The following is a 19,032-nucleotide window of genomic DNA, read 5'->3' as shown; positions in this document are numbered from 1 at the left end:
TTATGAATGCCACGATATTAAAGACAACAAATTTTGATTCCTTCAAAATTGCATGCTGGGAAATGTGCTAATGTTCCAGCCCTGTCGTTTGCGGCGCGTAGAGATGTTAAACGAAACAGCATGCCAACCAATTTTATTGGGATTTAGCTAGCTAGCCAGTTACTTGTTTAACATATTTCTAACATATTTTCCACATCATATTTTGTGTAAATCATATCAAGACACATCTGTTAACTTGTCTGCTTGGATGACACTTTTGGTAAGTAACGCTAGTTAGCTCGAGCTAAATTAGACCATACTTTATGACTGATGCTGAAGTTGATGGATGTTGCTTTTGATTTAGGGTTATTTCAGGTGTTGTTTGTTAGTTACTGATTTAGTTGCAAATGTTATGTTGCTGTTCGCGCATGGGTTTGGATTCCAGCACGCCCCACCAGCTCGAGTTTCCACTAGTTTGCTAGCTACCACAGCCACAAAGTCAAAATTGGCTATATCGTAAAATTCAGTTTTTTGTTTTTTATTTAAGGGTAGCCATAATATTAGCAGTGTGGTTAAGGTTAGGTTTAAAAACACATTTTAAGAAGATACATTGTAGAAATGGGCGGGGTTTATGGCTGTGGTAACTAGTGACAACCCCCTAGTTTGCTGTTTATGTTGACACTAGCTACAGCTTGTTACAACAGATATTGAAAGATGTTTGGTATCCATTCCTGGGAGTTACAGGTTAGGTACTGTTTGGTGTCGCACAGAATTTTCGACCAACCTTAACTTGGCGATACTATCTTCGTTCTCAATTCGACCAAACATCTATCTTCTAAAATGTCCTTGTCCAGTTGCTAGTGGTGCGCTTGAATTGAGAAGATGCTCCCTTATTAAAAAATTTTTTTTTTGCTCCATGAAGTAATCCAACAATGTGTTTGCTGCAATCTTGTCTATTTCAAATATTCTCTCATTGATGGAGACAGATGAGTGTCATCATGAAATGCGGCAATTTGTTTGGCCGAATCGAGAATTAAGATAGTATTGCCAAGTTAAGGTTGGTCGAAAAGTCTCTGTGCTACACCAAACATAGCTCAAAAACCCTTCTCCGTAGGGTTTTCAGTGGCTAGTTTAGCCCACTGTTGTCTGTGTGTGAACTACAATACCGACGTTGTGTTTTAACGTTTAGAAACGTCAATAATCATCGCTTGCGAAGCGGTTTTCGAAACATATGCTGATATGCCCCTTATCTTTCATATTCGCGAGAAATAATCTTTCAAATAAAAAAGATGCACTTACCGTAGCAGATCTATAAACTGTGCCTCCAGTTGACGAACTACACTTCCTCCCCAGTTACGCTTACTCACTAGCAGTGGTGGAAAAAGTACCTAATTGTCATACTTGAGTAAAAGTAAAGATACCTTAATAGAAAGTTACTCAAGTAAAAGTGAATCAGCCAGTAAAATACTACTTGAATAAAAGTCTAAAGGTATTTGGTTTTAAATATACTTAAGTATGAAAGTAAATGTGATCGCTAAATAATACTTAAGTATCAAAAGTAAAAGTATAAATCATTAAAAAATCATATTATTTAGCAAAGCAGATGGCACAATTTCTTTTTTTTTTTTTTTTTTCGGATAGCCAGGGGCACGCTCCAACACTCAGACATTATTTACAAAATATGGGATTTGTGTTTAGTGAGTTGGCCAGACCAGAGGCAGTAGGGATGACCACATGTTCTCTTGATAAGTGCGTGAATTTGACTATTTTCCTGTCCTGCTAAGCATTCAAAATGTAACGAGTACTTTTGGTTGTCAGGGAAAATGTATGGAGTAAAAAGTACATTATTTTCTTCAGGAATGTAGTGAAGTAAAAGTAGTCAAAAATATAAAAAGTAAAGTACAGATACCCCAAAAAAACTACTTAAGTAGTCCTTTAAAGTACTTTACACCACTGCTCACTAGATGGCTAATAATCACAGGTGGCGGCATCTGTCTTCCGGTAACAAGTGCTGTAAGGTGTGTAGTAATTTCTCGCTGATATGAAAGATATGTTCCTTATGTTTCCAAAACCGTACCGCAAGTGATGCGTTTGAACCAGGGGTTAAATTATTTTTCAATCGTTTCGTTCTGAATAGAACCGTATTTTTTTTTTCATTCCATTCCACTGTTCCGACCAGCAAAATAAAGTTCTGAACCGGTTCAAACCCCTAAAAAGTAACGGTTTTTGGGGGGTGGGGGGGATTTAGCTCAACATTAATTTACTTCACCAATCAGTGCAGATCAGAGTTGTGAGCAGAGTTGAGGGGTTGGAAATCCAATGAGTGGTGAGTAACCGCTCTGGTGCACCATGTCCTTTTCTAGCGCTCCTTTTCTACCCCTCCTCTAAAAACCGCTCCATGCTCACAGGGAAAGAAGCTCATTTAAAATCACAATTTAACCAACACCCATCTATTTTTGTGACTACCTGGACTTACCAATTGGTTTTTAACTATTGAATCCAAACCATATGGATTTGAATGAAAAGTATTTGTGAATAAACATGAAAAGGTGAATGTAAGAAGCGAACATCATTTCAAATAGGCTACATGTCATATTAAACAGCATGTAAACACTCTAAATAGATCAGGAGCCAGACCGGGAGCCTAAGAAGGAATGAAAATGAATTATATAGGCAATATTATTTGAATTATTTGAAGGCTATAGCCTACAAGGAAATACATTGTGAAGTATGAAGAAAAAAAATGTATGCAAGCTCTGGATAAGAGCGTCTGCTAAATTAAAAAAATAATAAATGAAGCATTTGCGAGTGCAACACAATGGGCTGGTAGGGACAGCATTTAAACAACATTTCGTTCTATTAAATAATTAGTCATTAAATTGTGCATATAGGCTGTGACTTAGAATTAAATACAAATTAAACAAAAAATGACTTATTAGTGCCTTTCAATTAAGTTTTAGAATTAATTTTTAGAAACACGAGTTTGGCCAGTCTATGGCTTCAGGTTCATGCGATGGTGCCTGGAGAGCCGGCCAGCAGCGGAGAATATCCTCTCCACCCCTGCAGAGCCACTGGGGATGCTAAACACCCTTTTGGCCACTCTTGCCAGGCTGGGCAGAGGTGCAGAGTTTTATTTTTTATTTTTCTATAGGTAGGCCTAAAGGTTTTTAGGCAAAATAACCCAATCAAAACTGAAAGCTCCTTGACCGTGAGAATATGCCAGGCTTATTAGGCCAAAATAAATGATGGCCTATTGAATAGATAATATAACCAAAATGAATGAAACGTTTAAGAGACCAGATTTTTTGTTAATAAATACTTTGCTACAATGACACACCTAGTTATCTACCCACCTCATTCCTTTCTTTTAGCATGTGCACGTAGTAAGTACACATCATACTTTTGGGATAAGTGTCTTTAAAGATTCCACAATGATTCTTTAGTTGTGGATGTTTCATCTAGCCAGCGTGTAACAACTGCCAACTGCTCGCGAGAAGGCCGACGCTCCAGCGGTTGGGAATGTCGCTCCAGTAAAATTGGGCACGCTCCGCTCACATACGCTGGTGCGGATAGAGCAGCTTGCTATGGAGCAGGCAAGCTATTTACATGCATTGGACAGACAAGTGTAGGGCGCGAGATGTGTCTGAAATTTTGCAGGTGGAGGAGGAGGCTTGGTTTGACGCGCTGGGCATCTTGTTATGACAACCATTATCTGAATTAGGCCCACATAATTATCTACGGAGGAGTGGCTTCTATAAAGGAACTTTGAATGTCTGAACTTCAGAGAGTTGTCTTAACTAACATTGGACCCGAGCTAGATAGCTAGCTAACAAGCTTGTGTGTGCAGAGCAGCACCAGATTAAAAATACCTTTTTGTAGTTAAATCCAATGTGAAACATGATAACTATAGTGTCCTTATCTAGTATTTAAAAAGTTAATACATTATTATCTTATTAAATCTCTCTCTCCCTAATCTCTGAATCACGCAGGCTACAGTAGACTATTCTTAGGAGGGGGAGGGGCAGGTTGCATACGCAGTGGCAAAGGTTTTCAACTTTTATTTATTTATTTATTTCACCTTTATTTAACCAGGTAAACCAGTTGAGAACAAGTTCTCATTTACAACTGCGACCTGGCCAAGATAAAGCAAAGCAGTGCGATAAAAACAACAACACAGAGTTACATATGGGGCAAAACAAAGTCAAAAATACAACAGAAATAAATATATATACAGTGTGTGCAAATGTAGCAAGTTATGGAGGTAAGGCAATAAATAGGCTATAGTGCAAAATAATTACAATTAGTATTAACACTGGAATGATAGATGTGCAAGAGATGATGTGCAAATAGAGATACTGGGGTACAAATGAGCAAAATAAATAACAATATAGGGATGAGGTAGTTGGGCGGGCTAATTTCAGATGGGCTGTGTACATGTGCAGTGATCGGTAAGGTGCTCTGACAACTGATGCTTAAAGTTAGTGAGGGAGATAAGTGTCTCCAGCTTCAGAGATTTTTGCAATTTGTTCCAGTCATTGGCAGCAGAGAACTGGAAGGAATGGCGGCCAAAGGAGGTGTTGGCTTTGGGGATGACCAGTGAGATATACCTGCTGGAGCGCAGACTACGGGTGGGTGTTGCTATGGTGACCAATGAGCTAAGATAAGGCGGGGATTTGCCTAGCAGTGATTTATAGATGGCCTGGAGCCAGTGGGTTTGGCGACGAATATGTAGTGAGGACCAGCCAACAAGAGCGTACAGGTCACAGTGGTGGGTAGTATATGGGGCTTTGGAGACAAAACGGATGGCACTGTGATAGACTACATCCAATTTGCTGAGTAGAGTGTTGGAGGCTATTTTGTAAATGACATCGCCGAAGTCAAGGATCGGTAGGATAGTCCGTTTTACGAGGGCATGTTTGGCAGCATGAGTGAAGGAGGCTTTGTTGCGAAATAGGAAACCGATTCTAGATTTAACTTTGGATTGGAGATTCTTAATGTGAGTCTGGAAGGAGAGTTTACAGTCTAACCAGACACCTAGATATTTGTAGTTGTCCACATACTCTAGGTCAGACCCGTCGAGAGTAGTGATTCTAGTCGGGTGGGCGGGTGCAAGCAGCGTTCGGTTGAAGAGCATGCATTTAGTTTTACTAGTGTTTAAGAGCAGTTGGAGGCTACTGAAGGAGTGTTGTATGGCATTAAAGCTCGTTTGGAGGTTTGTTAACACAGTGTCCAATGAAGGGCCAGATGTATACAAAATGGTGTCGTCTGCATAGAGGTGGATCTGAGAGTCACCAGCAGCAAGAGCGACGTCATTGATATACACAGAGAAAAGAGTCGGCCCAAGAATTGAACCCTGTGGCACCCCCATAGACTGCCATAGGTCCAGACAACAGGCCCTCCGATTTGACACATTGAACTCTATCTGAGAAGTAGTTGGTGAACCAGGCGAGGCAGTCATTTGAGAAACCAAGGCTATTTAGTCTGCCAATAAGAATGCGGTGGTTGACAGAGTCGAAAGCCTTGGCCAGGTCAATGAAAACGGCTGCACAGTACTGTCTATTATCGATCGCGGTTATAATATCGTTTAGGACCTTGAGCGTGGCTGAAGTGCACCCATGACCAGCTCGGAAACCGGATTGCATAGCGGAGAAGGTACGGTAGGATTCGAAATGGTCGGTGATCTGTTTGTTGACTTGGCTTTCAAAAATGTTTGAAAGGCAGGGCAGGATGGATATGGGCAGACACTGGAATGAAGGCTTTGCATAGGCGCTTTGTTGCAAAAAAAAATGCCTGGAACGTAAAATAACGTTATTAACCAGTTCCCATGCTTTTAAAATAACGGTTCTATTCCGGAACAGTATAAATTACTTTTGTTCTCGGTTCTGATTTTGTACCTAGAAAATTTGTTGTTTTCGGTTCTGTTCCCTGAACCGGTTCCAACCCCTGGTTTTAAAGTTCAAAACGAACGTCTGGACTCTTAACAAAAGTCCCCCGGCCAGAAAATACTATCATCAATAGGCACTAAAGGTACAGTGCATTCGGGAAGTAATCAGACCCCTTGACTTTTTACACATTTTGTTACGTTACAGCCTTATTCTAAAATTGATTCAATTGTTTTTTCTTCATATATCTACTCACAATACCCCATAATGATAAAGCAAAAACAGGTTTTTAGAATTTTTGCAAATTTATTAAAAATAAAACACTTATCACATTTATATAAGTATTCAGACCCTTTACTCAGTAATTTGTTGGAGCACCTTTGGCAGCTTTGAGTCATCTTGGGTATGACGCTACAAGCTTGGCACTCCTGTATTTGGGGAGTTTCTCCCATTCTTCTCTGCAGATCCTCTCAAGCTCTGTCAGGTTGGATGGGGAGCGTCGCTGCACAGCTATTTTCAGGTCTCTCCAGAGATGTTCGATTGGGTTCAAGTTCAGACGTGACGCTTGGCATTCAGGCCAAAGAGTTCAATCTTGGTTTCATCAGACCAGAGAATCTTGTTTCTCTTGGTCTGAGAGTCCTTTAGGTGCCTTTTGGTAAACTCCAAGCGGGCTGTCATGTGCCTTTTACTGAGGAGTGGCTTCAGTCTGGCCACTCTACCATAAAGGCCTGATTGGTGGAGTGCTGCAGAGATGGTTGTACTTCTGGAAGGTTCTCCTATCTCCACAGAGGAACTCTGGAGCTCTGTCAGAGTGACCATTGGGTTTTTGGTCACCTCCCTGACCAAGGCTCTTCTCCCCCCGATTGCTCAGTTTGGCCGGGCGGCCCACTCTAGGTCTTGGTGGTTACAAACTTCTTCCATTTAAGAATGATGGAGGCCACTGTGTTCTTGGGGACCTTCAATGCTGCAGAAATGTTTTGGTACCCTTCCTCAGATCTGTGCCTTGACACAATCCTGTCTCGGAACTCTACAGACAATTCCTTCGACCTCATGACCTTATATAGACAGGTGTGTGCCTTTCCAAATCATGTCCAATCAATTGAATTTACCACAGGTGGACTCCAATCAAGTTGTAGAAACATCTCAAGGATGATCAATGGAAACAGGATGCACCTGAGCTAAATGTCGAGTCTCATAGCAAAGGGTCTGAATACTTATGTAAATAAGGTATTTCTGTTTTATTTGCAAACATTTCTAGAAACGTGTTTTCGCTTTGTCATTATGGGGTATTGTTTGTAGATCGATGAGGATATAAAAAAAAAATCCATTTTAGAATAAGGCTGTAACGTAACAAAATGTGGAAAAAGTCAAGGGGTCTGAATACTTTCCGAATGCACTGTAGTTAGCGTCTATGTTTACATATCTTGCACTACTCATCTCAGATGTATATACTGCATTCTATTCTATAATATTATTCTGTATCTTAGTCCATGCCACTCTGTCCTTGCTTGTACATATACAGTGGGGAGAACAAGTATTTGATACACTGCCGATTTTGCAGGTTTTCCTACTTACAAAGCATGTAGAGGTCTGTAATTTCCAGAAAATCACATTGTATGATTTTTAAGTAATGAATTTGAATTTTATTGCATGACATAAGTATTTGATACATCAGAAAAGCAGAACTTAATATTTGGTACAGAAACCTTTGTTTGCAATTACTGAGATCATATGTTTCCTGTAGGTCTTGACCAGGTTTGCACACACTGCAGCAGGGATTTTGGCCCACTCCTCCATACAGACCTTCTCCAGATCCTTCAGGTTTCGGGGCTGTCGCTGGGCAATACGGACTTTCAAAGCTCCCTCCAAATATTTTCTATTGGGTTTAGGTCTGGAGACTGGCTAGGCCACTCCAGGACCTTGAGATGCTTCTTACGGAGCCACTCCTTAGTTGCCCTGGCTGTGTGTTTCGGGTCGTTGTCATGCTGGAAGACCCAGCCCCGACCCATCTTCAATGCTCTTACTGAGGGAAGGAGGTTGTTGGCCAAGATCTCGCGATACATGGCCCCATCCATCCCCTCAATACGGTGCAGTCGTCCTGTCCCCTTTGCAGAAAAGCATCCCCAAAGAATGATGTTTCCACCTCCATGCTTCACGGTTGGGATGGTGTTCTTGGGGTTGTACTCATCCTTCTTCTTTCTCCAAACACGGTGAGTGGAGTTTAGACCAAAAAGCTCTATTTTTGTCTCATCAGACCACATGACCTTCTCCCATTCCTCCTCTGGATCATCCAGATGGTTATTGGCAAACTTCAGACGGGCCTGGACATGCGCTGGCTTGAGCAGGGGGACCTTGCGTGCGCTGCAGGATTTTAATCCATGACGGCGTAGTGTGTTACTAATGGTTTTCTTTTCGTCCCAGCTCTCTTCAGGTCATTGACCAGGTCCTGCCGTGTAGTTCTGGGCTGATCCCTCACCTTCCTCATGATCATTGATGCCCCACGAGGTGAGATCTTGCATGGAGCCCCAGACCGAGGGTGATTGACCGTCATCTTGAACTTCTTCCATTTTCTAATAATTGCGCCAACAGTTGTTGCCTTCTCACCAAGCTGCTTGCCTATTGTCCTGTAGCCCATCCCAGCCTTGTGCAGGTCTACAATTTTATCCCTGATGTCCTTACACAGCTCTCTGAAAGTCTGTATTGCCCAGCGACAGCCCCGAAACCTGAAGGATCTGGAGAAGGTCTGTATGCAGGTGTGGGCCAAAATCCCTGCTGCAGTGTGTGCAAACCTGGTCAAGACCTACAGGAAACGTATGATCTCTGTAATTGCAAACAAAGGTTTCTGTACCAAATATAAAGTTCTGCTTTTCTGATGTATCAAATACTTATGTCATGCAATAAAATGCAAATTAATTACTTAAAAATCATACAATATGATTTTCTGGATTTTTGTTTTAGATTCCGTCTCTCACAGTTGAAGTGTACCTATGATAAAAATTACAGACCTCTACATGCTTTGTAAGTAGGAAAACCTGCAAAATCGGCAGTGTATCAAATACTTGTTCTCCCCACTGTATGTATATATTCTTAAATCCCATTCCTTACTTATTTGTGTGTATTGGGTATATGTTGTGTAATTGTTAGATATTACTGCACTGTCAGAGCTAGAAGCACAAGCATTTCGCTACACCCGCTATAACATCTGCTAAACACGTGTATGTGACAAATAACATTTGATTTGGTTACACCAAACAGTACCTAACCTGTAACTCCCAGTAATGGATACCAAAAATCTTTGATTAAATCACATTATCTGGTGTAACAATCTGTAACTATGTTGTTACTAGTGTAATGTTTAGGTTAACTTAGCTAGCTAGCTAGCTAGCTACTGTATTTTAAATGTATTTTGTGCTATTAGCTGGTCTCTGGTTTTGTTATCATTGATTTCCCGTTGTTTTTAAAAGGTGCCTCATTCATTATGTCCTCGGATGACCTTCTTGCACAGAGGGAGAAAATCGAGCGCCAGATTCTGGCGCTCGAGCGAAACCTTGGTCCGGAAAGCAATTCCGGCATTGAACTACTATCTTCAGACAGTTGTGCATCTGGTGGGTATCTAAAGCATGCTATTAAAGTCAGGTTGAGTAAAAAAATAAAAATAAAGCTTTCTTGGACTCAGGGATGTATCCTTGGGATTAGATGGGGGGGTAAAGTTGCTTCTACATCATTGTTGCAGTGGGGTTCTATAGAGGGGAGACCCTGACTCCTGCTCTAATCATAGAATACAATGTAGTCTCCACAACTCCTTGGCTGGCTTCCTAAATCTGTTATTTGTTTTCACTGTTGTCAGATGATGGATCAGACGACAATGCTTCTCAACCAGAAGATTTGGTAAGACTCATTGACATCACCAATAGTACCTTGTGACCATGATTTATTTCAGGTGAATTGAGAAATAATGTCAACCTGCTCTTCTAGGGTCCTCCGGGGAACCTGGAGGCAGAGCGGGAGCGTATACAGAGAGAGATTGAAGCGTTGGAGCGCACTCTTGGCCCTGGTGTATCTAATGCTGAGATTATGTCAGGTAGCTATGGCCCTTGCCTTGTGTTGTTTCAACAGGTTATTCGTTATTTCGACAGGTTATGCATTGTTTCATGGATTTAAGTTTTCCTGCTAGTATACATTTATACCGTGTGTGTGTGACCCCTTTTATAATGTGTTGAAACAGATGTGGATGGCCAAGGAAGTGCAACAGAATCGGTTAGTATTGATTAGCATTTTCGCAATTCTAACACTCCAGTTTAACACAGTATGTGAAGGAAAGTTACTGTAACATGGCCTTGCTCTCTCCTTTCTCCCACATCTGGTAGAGCGAAGAGGACAGTGCTGAGGAGCTGAACCTACCCCAGAACACAGATACATGTCTGCAAATGAACCTGGTTTATCAGGAAGTGTTGAAAGAGAAATTAGAGGAGCTGGAGCGACTGTTAACAGACAATCAACAGCAACAAGTAAGAGACCAATAAAAGCCTACAGCTTATCTTAAAGGTGCAGTCTGAAATCTGTTCAATTAATATTTTCACGTTTTTGCTCTGAGCTGTGCAATGTCCATGCGATGTAATAATTTCTGTCCGTCTTTCCCTACAGAAAGAGATTATGTCTCAGCTGTCTGGCACAGGAACTCCCCAGGCTACCACATCTGGACAACCCACACTGAAGCTTTTCTTGGGGAGCTTTCTGAAGCCCTATTTCAGAGATAAAGTCACATTTCTGGTAGGGATGAGTGCGGATTCAGTACAATATGAGCAGGGCAAGTGGTTATACCTACATGATTTTACATTGCCTCTCTAATTCCCACAGGGCCCACCCGCTAATCCAGAAACCAGGGAGAAGATGAGTAAGAGGATCAGACCTACTGACGACGTCAAGATGAAAAGATGTGAGTCTAAAAAATAATGTGACAACACATCACCATTATCGGAGAGTGACATATGTGGTGTCTTGGTGACTGTTAAATTCATGATTTTGATTTTTCAGGGGAGGGGTGGCAGAAGACTCTGCTGATAAATGCTGTAGTCAAAGACAGCATGAAACGCATGATACAGCCCAAGCTGTCCAAGTAAGTAAATGGTGATTGTTTTCCCCTGAAGAGTATCTTTGCAGAGTATCTTTAATCATGCATATTATCCTATTAAATGGATTTTGAAATGGGAATGTCTTATTTGCTCCTGTGCTTTTCAAAATGTAGCAAAACTTCATATTTTTACACAGTTTTATGAAATGTAGGTAACATCTTTAAGGATTGGTGTTGACCCAATGGCCTTCATGAATGACATGATTTTCGTCTCATAGGGTGGAATACCTTACACAGAAAATGGCCAAAGCTGAAAACATAGAAAAGCTAATCCTGCGGAAACAAATCACTGAAATTGAAAAGGACATTGAGGCCATCAGGTGATTACCATCATAACTATTTTACGGGAAATAACGATCTAGCCATTTAATTCCAAGATGACACCGGTTATCATGTCAGACAGGTCTGTTTTGTGTTCGTTCTCACTTTACATGAAGAGATTGAATTGTTCAATTGTATTGCATTGTAATGTTCATAGACTCCAACTTAGACTAGTATCTGAAGCCTTTTGTGGTTCCTGAGTGAAACCATTGCTATATAACTGTTGCCGGATCTGCTTTCCCTTGCAGTGCACTGAAGGAGGATGAGCTGCTGGCTGGCCGCTATGATGACCATGACTGGCAAAAGATTTCCAATATTGATGTGGGTTGAGTAACTGCTGTCATCTCCTCCATTCATATCTTTTTCCTATTGTTAAAAAGGTGTAAATGTGGAGGCTAACATCTTATTCCTATCCAGTTTGAAGGCATCCGTGAAGCTGAGGACATAAAAAGCTTTTGGCAGAACTACCTGCATCCCTCCATTAACAAAGCCAGTTGGAAGGAAGACGAAATTGAGATGCTCAAGAAAGTTGCTGTGAAATATGGGCACCACAACTGGGATCAGATTGCTGGTAAACTTGGGGTAAGAGCAGACAATATTGGTCAAATAGCCTTATCATGATCATTACGCCCTCCTATCGGTGGGATCCAGAGGTGATATTTCTAGTCCTGATTTGTACAGTTTGATTGATCGATTTGACTTTTTTTTTTTAGAGAAGTGCCTGATACTGAACCGTTACATTTCTCGGTAGTAGGTAGATCAAGTGTAATTCCCTGAACGTCTTAACATGACCAATTTCTTTGAATGTGTAAACTATTCAGTGTTATCCATTCTGAACTCATGTCCTCTCCCCTGTCTGTCACACACAGACCAACAGGACAGCCTTCATGTGTCTCCAGACATACCAGCGCTACATCTGCACCGACTTCAAGAGGAGGATGTGGGGCAGAGTGGAGGACGAGATCCTTAGAGAGCTGGTGGAGAAAATGCGAATAGGGAACTACATCCCTTACACCCAGAGTAAGTCCCCACCACCCAATGTACAACCTGGCTTTTACTCATTACCTATGTTATTGTTGGTGCACATCAATGACAGTTGTTGTTGTTGTCCCCAGCTTATGCTCCTGTAAGAGCATAAACTGATAACTGATGATAATGTCTGCACTCACTACTGTAAGTCACTCTGGATAAGAGCGTCTGCTAAATGACTCAAATGTAAATATACAGTGGGGGAAAAAAGTATTTAGTCAGCCACCAATTGTGCAAGTTCTCCCACTTAAAAAGATGAGAGAGTCCTGTAATTTTCATCATAGGTACACGTCAACTATGACAGACAAAATGAGAAAAGAAATTCCAGAAAATCACATTGTAGGATTTTTAATGAATTTATTTGCAAATTATGGTGGAAAATAAGTATTTGGTCAATAACAAAAGTTTCTCAATACTTTGATATATACCCTTTGTTGGCAATGACACAGGTCAAACGTTTTCTGTAAGTCTTCACAAGGTTTTCACACACTGTTGCTGGTATTTTGGCCCATTCCTCCATGCATATCTCCTCTAGAGCAGTGATGTTTTGGGGCTGTCGCTGGGCAACACGGATTTTCAACTCCCTCCAAAGATTTTCTATGGGGTTGAGATCTGGAGACTGGCTAGGCCACTCCAGGACCTTGAAATGCTTCTTACGAAGCCACTCCTTCGTTGCCCGGGCGGTGTGTTTGGGATCATTGTCATGCTGAAAGACCCAGCCACGTTTCATCTTCAATGCCCTTGCTGATGGAAGGAGGTTTTCACTCAAAATCTCACGATACATGGCCCCATTCATTCTTTCCTTTACACGGATCAGTCGTCCTGGTCCCTTTGCAGAAAAACAGCCCAAAAGCATGATGTTTCCACCTCCATGCTTCACAGTAGGTATGGTGTTCTTTGGATGCAACTCAGCATTCTTTGTACTCCAAACACGACGAGTTGAGTTTTTACCAAAAAGTTCTATTTTGGTTTCATCTGACCATATGACATTCTCCCAATCCTCTTCTGGATCATCCAAATGCACTGTAGCAAACTTCAGACGGGCCTGGACATGTACTGGCTTAAGCAGGGGGACACAGCAGGATTTGAGTCCCTGGCGGCGTAGTGTGTTACTGATGGTAGGCTTTGTTACTTTGGTCCCAGCTCTCTGCAGGTCATTCACTAGGTCCCCCCGTGTGGTTCTGGGATTTTTGCTCACCGTTCTTGTGATCATTTTGACCGCACGGGGTGAGATCTTGCGTGGAGCCCCAGATCGAGGGAGATTATCAGTGGTATTGTATGTCTTCCATTTCCTAATAATTGCTCCCACAGTTGATTTCTTCAAACCAAGCTGCTTACCTATTGCAGATTCAGTCTTCCCAGCCTGGTGCAGGTCTACAATTTTGTTTCTGGTGTCCTTTGACAGCTCTTTGGTCTTGGCCATAGTGGAGTTTGGAGTGTGACTGTTTGAGGTTGTGGACAGGTGTATTTTATACTGATAACAAGTTCAAACAGGTGCCATTAATACAGGTAACGAGGGGAGGACAGAGTAGCCACTTAAAGCAGAAGTTACAGGTCTGTGAGAGCCAGAAATCTTGCTTGTTTGTAGGTGACCAAATACTTATTTTCCATCATAATTTGCAAGTAAATTCATTAAAAATCCTACAATGTGATTTTCTGGATTTGTTTTTCTCAATTTGTCTGTCATAGTTGACGTGTACCTATGATGAAAATTACAGGCATCTCTCATATTTTTAAGTGGGAGAACTTGCACAATTGGTGACTGACTAAATACTTTTTTTCCCCACTGTAAATGCAAAGCTCTCAGGATACTGTCCACTGCTCTACTCTACTGATTTGTCTCTGTAGAAAAAGTGCTTGTTCAATATAAGATACTGTAGCTTGTCATGGTAGTGCGTCATGTGTTGGGTTCTGGTAATTCAACTTGCTTTCTCCATGATTTCTGTTGTACTCCAGTCTCCTATTTCATGGAGGGCCGGGATTCATGCCAGCTGATGTATCGGTGGACTCAGGTTCTGGACCCCACCCTCACGAAAGGCTATTGGTCTAAAGAAGAAGATGAGGTATGGGCAGGAGGGTCTTTAGCTTTTTTTGTTGGAAATAGTGTCTTTAGCTTCATCAAATCTGTTTCAAGGACCTTTTGCGATGTCCCCATATTTACAGTATAGGTGTTTGATAATATAAGTTGTGCTCCGATTTTTGGTTGTTGTTGCAGATGCTACTGAGAGCAGTGGCTAAACACGGGGTGGGGAACTGGTGGAAGATCCGTCAGGATGTGCCTGGCAGAAATGATGGCCAGTGTAGGGACAGGTGAGGACTAATATTGACTCTGATCGATTGGGCCAACGCATTAACCAAACTCTCACGACATTCACTGACAGTCTCCCTGATGGCCACCCTATTCTAGATCAAAAAATCTACCAGCCACTCAGATGTTTTGGTAACACTTTACTTGACACCCAGGGTCATAACACGTTATGACACGCTCATAACTATGTCATAATATTTCATAACAGCTGACATAACTTGTCATAACCTGTCATAATAGGGTCATAACACTGTCATGACCCATATATTTACACCTGTTGTGACATATATTGCGTTATGTTATGGCTGGTTATGACACCTGCCAAAAGTTTCCTTTCGTTTGAAAGTTTGTTTCTTAAGTCCTTTGTTATTGTAATTAATAATTTAGTCCCGCCCCAAAATTCATCATATTTTAAATAACTTGCAGAGAATACACTTTATGATACTGTCATGAAGCATTATGACCATCCTGTGTCACTTCACTTGGACTAAGAAAATACACTTTGACACTGTCAAAAAGCATTTAGACCATCATAATCATATAAGCCAGATAAGCCTTTCACGTACATGCCCTTATGTCAGACAAAAAGAGGGTGTCTTGTCCTGCTCCTGAAATCATCCCAGTCATCAGCAACAGAGCATTGGGGTAGGTGCATGTCTGACATCGATTTGTGTGAAATTACAATGATCATTTAATATGGTAAATTTCTGAAAATGTTATATAACATAAACATATTGTTGACAAGTAGGCTATGGTGAAATGGAATGTTTTGCCTTGTGTGGTAGGTTTTGTAGGTTTTGACAATCTTATGTATGTGTCATAACCAGCCACTCGTCTCCCGAGTGGCACAGTGGTCTAAGGCACTGCATCGCAGTGCTAGCTGTGCCACTAGAGATCCTGGTTCGAATCCAGGCTCTGTCGTAGCCGGCCTTGACCGGGAGACCCATGGGGCGGCGCGCAATTGGCCCAGCGTCGTCCAGGGTAGGGGAGGGAATGGCCGGCAGGGATGTAGCTCAGTTGATAGAGTATGGTGTTTGCAACGTCAGGGTTGCGGGTTCGATTCACACAGGGGGTATGAAAAAATAAATAATGTATGCACTAACTAACTGTAAGTCGCTCTGGATAAGAGCGTCTGCTAAATGACTAAAATGTAAATGTAAAATAAAATAATGCAATATGTCACAACAGGTCTAAATATGTGTAATGAAAGTGTTATGATCATATTATGACAAGTTATGTTGCTGTTATGACATTATGACATGCTTATGACTGTCATAACGTGTTATGACGCTGGGTGTCAAGTAAAGTGTAACTGTTTTTTTTTTTCTTCCCCCAGACAAAATATACTTTTTTCAGCTGAAATTACACCAACAAAACACACAAAAATGGATGAGCATGCTTTGTAATGTTTCTAAAACAAATGTATTACTAGTAAGACGTAACGTGGTATATTGTTTAATTTCATTTCTTGGTGACCGGAGTCTTTCAACCAAAATGTCACAGAAAATGAGGTTACCATGGTAGCGCGACTCCAGTCATGTTTGTGCCTGTGAGATTGAGTCTGACTAGTAGAAGCGTTGTCTTCTCTTCCCTAGCAGTTGAAACTCAAACATAGAAAAACAACCTAGCTTGTGAACAAAACAATGTAAATAGCCAAGAAACACAAGGACAAAGTCTCACTTCAGTAGAATTTAGTTTCAAGTAAATTAGACCAACTTTTATGCCTATGTGCAGCGCTTCTAGAAATTAATGTTTCACTCTGCTCTTTACATGCACACAGCCCCCAGCCAGGCAGTGTTGCAGCGCGAGGTGGAATAGGCTATATAGGATTCCTAGTTTGACTTTGTGCGACTAATTTACCAGCTATGAAACAAAGCGGCAAAAATACTTTGAAAACAACTACTGCAGCATTTATTTGACTACAAATGTGATCATACTTGACTATTTTTATTCACAAATGCAAGTGAAATGCTCGCACTGTGGAGCCCTGACCACCCGCCAACATGGCTGGTGAAATGGACATCTTACACACCAATGCCAAAATCTACCCGCATTTGGCAGGTGGCGGGTGTTAATCTTTGGCCCTGCAGCCATGGTATATCAGATCTTATATCACGGTATGACAAAACATTTATTTTTACTGCTCTAATTACTTTGGTAACCAGTTTATAATAGCAATAAGGCACCTCAGGGGTTTGTATTATATGGCCAATATACCATGGCTAAGGGCTGTATCCAGGCACTCCGCGTTGCGTCATGTGTAAGAAAAGCCCTTAGCCATGGTATATTGGCCATATACCACACCCCCTGGGGCCTTATTGCTTAATTAGAACATACTGTCACTGACAAACCGTTGTTCCATTCTGTAGGTACGTGGACGTCCTGATTGGGAACGTGAAGAAGGGGCCCTTTGACGAGGAGGAAAAGGCGCAACTCAGACGATTGGTGGAGAAATATGGATGTAGGAACTGCTATAGAAAGCTGACTCGCACAGAAACTATATCAAAAATAATCAGGTTACCTTTCTTGATAATGGTCTAACAGTTTATTTTGTCCTTTTTTTAATAGGTAAATGGTCTAAGATAGCTGCAGAAATGCCTAACAGAATTGACTGCCAGGTCCTTCAACAGTGGAGGAGAATGAGTGGGTACAAGGTGAGTGTTGACTATGTAGCCTTATTGTCCTTCTCAACTCAATCTGTGACACTGGACACAGTTCATTACTCTCTTGTTTTTGTAAATAGCCCAAACCTCGGAGGGACAGAAGGAGAAGAGGATTGCAGAGAAAGGCAGTGGCTGTGAGGAGCATCAAGAGTAGGCTGAAGAGGCTAGACGATGATGTGCACTCAAGCTCCGATGAAGAGGAGAGCGTCAAGATGGAATTTATGGACAGTGACGATGAGAAGAAAGAGAAGTTATTTGAACTGTACGGGTCTGATCAGGAAAGTGACATTTTCGAAGACTACACCCAACCAGACATGGAGCAATGGATCCCCATGCCAGAGAAGCAGTTTGAAGGGCCGGGGATGTTGAGGAGCATGATGGTTGAACGGCCCAGCGAGGACACAACGCAAGAGCAGGAAGTGACGGACAGCCATGCCGCAGCACGCAAGTTCATGGTGGTACGCTCTACCGTCCTGGACCGCTTTGGCAAGCCTGCTGCCACTGTCATTGGACAAAACCCCCCAATCCTGGCAAAGAAGGTACTGGCATTTATTTATAAACAGTCATGTGATTCGTTGCACCATTATGTGTATAGCTTATACAGATTTTGAACACCCGTCCCTAGATGAGCCTTTATGAAGTTGTCAACCTAAAATGTATGCAACCATTGTCATTTTGTTCCCAAATACCACCATCATCATAAAGCAGAGACTAGATCTGCATCAGTACCCATAGCTACATATTTACTTAATCGGAGTGCATCACAGAAGGGGATCACTAGGCAGTTAACATTAATAAACATTCAATCATTCATCAGCTGTGTAGCTCATTTAAAGTGAGTCTCTTTGTTTATGAACTCTGAAATATGATTATTATTTTAGAATATGTAGTAAAGTTAGCTGGCTAACCCATTGATTCCTGCTTTGTGACGTAAGTAAAGCAGCGTGTGACATTCTCTGTATGTGTTCCTTCTAAAGGATTACAACAGTGACCTGGCCATGCTCAAGGTGTGCTATGGAGAGGTGAGAAACCTGATTGCTTGGAAGAAAACAAATGCCACAAAACATGTAAGTCGCCAGGGGACACACATTTTTTTGCCTCTCTTTATGTGGTGAAACAGGTGTTTCAATTGCTTTTTATCCCAAACAAAGATGATTCCAGTGGATACATTTTTGTTCATTTGTCAGAATAGATTTAGTGAAAATGATATATATTTTTAAAGGAAGTGACACAGATTGAGCTTTGTTAATACAGATGTCTTCTCCTTGTAATGCCTGTGACGCATGTCTTCTGTTTTCTGTCCCATGTAAATGTCTGCAGAAAAACAGTGGGTCTACGAGCGGAGACCAGGGGAAGCCCCACAATTCCTCAAGGCAAAAGGACTCCTCTGCCAACAGTGAAACCTACACAACTCTCAACTATTCCCTTCAGTTGGCAGTCACTCCCTGGGTGGGCAATGTGCTTATGCCCCCACCAACCTCTTCAAACAAGCTCCGTGAAGGTACTTTACGAGTTGTCACAGGCAATACGTCCCAACTTCTCTCACTTGTAGAAAAGTAAAATGAGCATTCTTGTTGTTACATAATGGGTTTTGGAAGACTGAACCAAGGACTTGACTTGATCGAGAGTTATATACAGTAAGTGTACAAAACATTAGGAACACCTGCTCTTTCCATGCCATAGACTGACCAGGTGAAAGCTATGATCCCTTATTGATAT

General features: G+C 41.6%; 1 protein-coding gene across 1 annotated transcript in view; it reads left to right on the top strand.

Annotated features, from left to right (window-relative positions):
* The first annotated feature begins 98 nt into the window (after window positions 1-98).
* Window positions 99-19,032, top strand: part of LOC311141015 (snRNA-activating protein complex subunit 4-like) — a 28,729-nt gene continuing 9,795 nt past the window's right edge. The window contains exons 1-20 of the mRNA XM_084176293.1: window positions 99-259; window positions 9,326-9,466; window positions 9,709-9,749; window positions 9,837-9,942; window positions 10,087-10,118; window positions 10,229-10,369; window positions 10,506-10,631; window positions 10,719-10,797; window positions 10,896-10,977; window positions 11,211-11,312; window positions 11,562-11,634; window positions 11,731-11,895; window positions 12,183-12,333; window positions 14,299-14,405; window positions 14,558-14,652; window positions 17,020-17,111; window positions 17,219-17,304; window positions 17,394-17,852; window positions 18,291-18,380; window positions 18,634-18,814. Coding sequence (XP_084032419.1) covers window positions 9,340-9,466; window positions 9,709-9,749; window positions 9,837-9,942; window positions 10,087-10,118; window positions 10,229-10,369; window positions 10,506-10,631; window positions 10,719-10,797; window positions 10,896-10,977; window positions 11,211-11,312; window positions 11,562-11,634; window positions 11,731-11,895; window positions 12,183-12,333; window positions 14,299-14,405; window positions 14,558-14,652; window positions 17,020-17,111; window positions 17,219-17,304; window positions 17,394-17,852; window positions 18,291-18,380; window positions 18,634-18,814 — 2,335 coding nt within the window. The 5' untranslated portion in view covers window positions 99-259; window positions 9,326-9,339. The remainder of the gene's footprint in view (window positions 260-9,325; window positions 9,467-9,708; window positions 9,750-9,836; window positions 9,943-10,086; window positions 10,119-10,228; window positions 10,370-10,505; window positions 10,632-10,718; window positions 10,798-10,895; window positions 10,978-11,210; window positions 11,313-11,561; window positions 11,635-11,730; window positions 11,896-12,182; window positions 12,334-14,298; window positions 14,406-14,557; window positions 14,653-17,019; window positions 17,112-17,218; window positions 17,305-17,393; window positions 17,853-18,290; window positions 18,381-18,633; window positions 18,815-19,032) is intronic.

This window comes from Coregonus lavaretus (genome assembly GCF_964263955.1).
Source record: "Coregonus lavaretus genome assembly, chromosome: 14".
Taxonomy (NCBI): domain Eukaryota; kingdom Metazoa; phylum Chordata; class Actinopteri; order Salmoniformes; family Salmonidae; genus Coregonus; species Coregonus lavaretus.
This window is presented reverse-complemented; position numbering and strand designations above follow the sequence as displayed.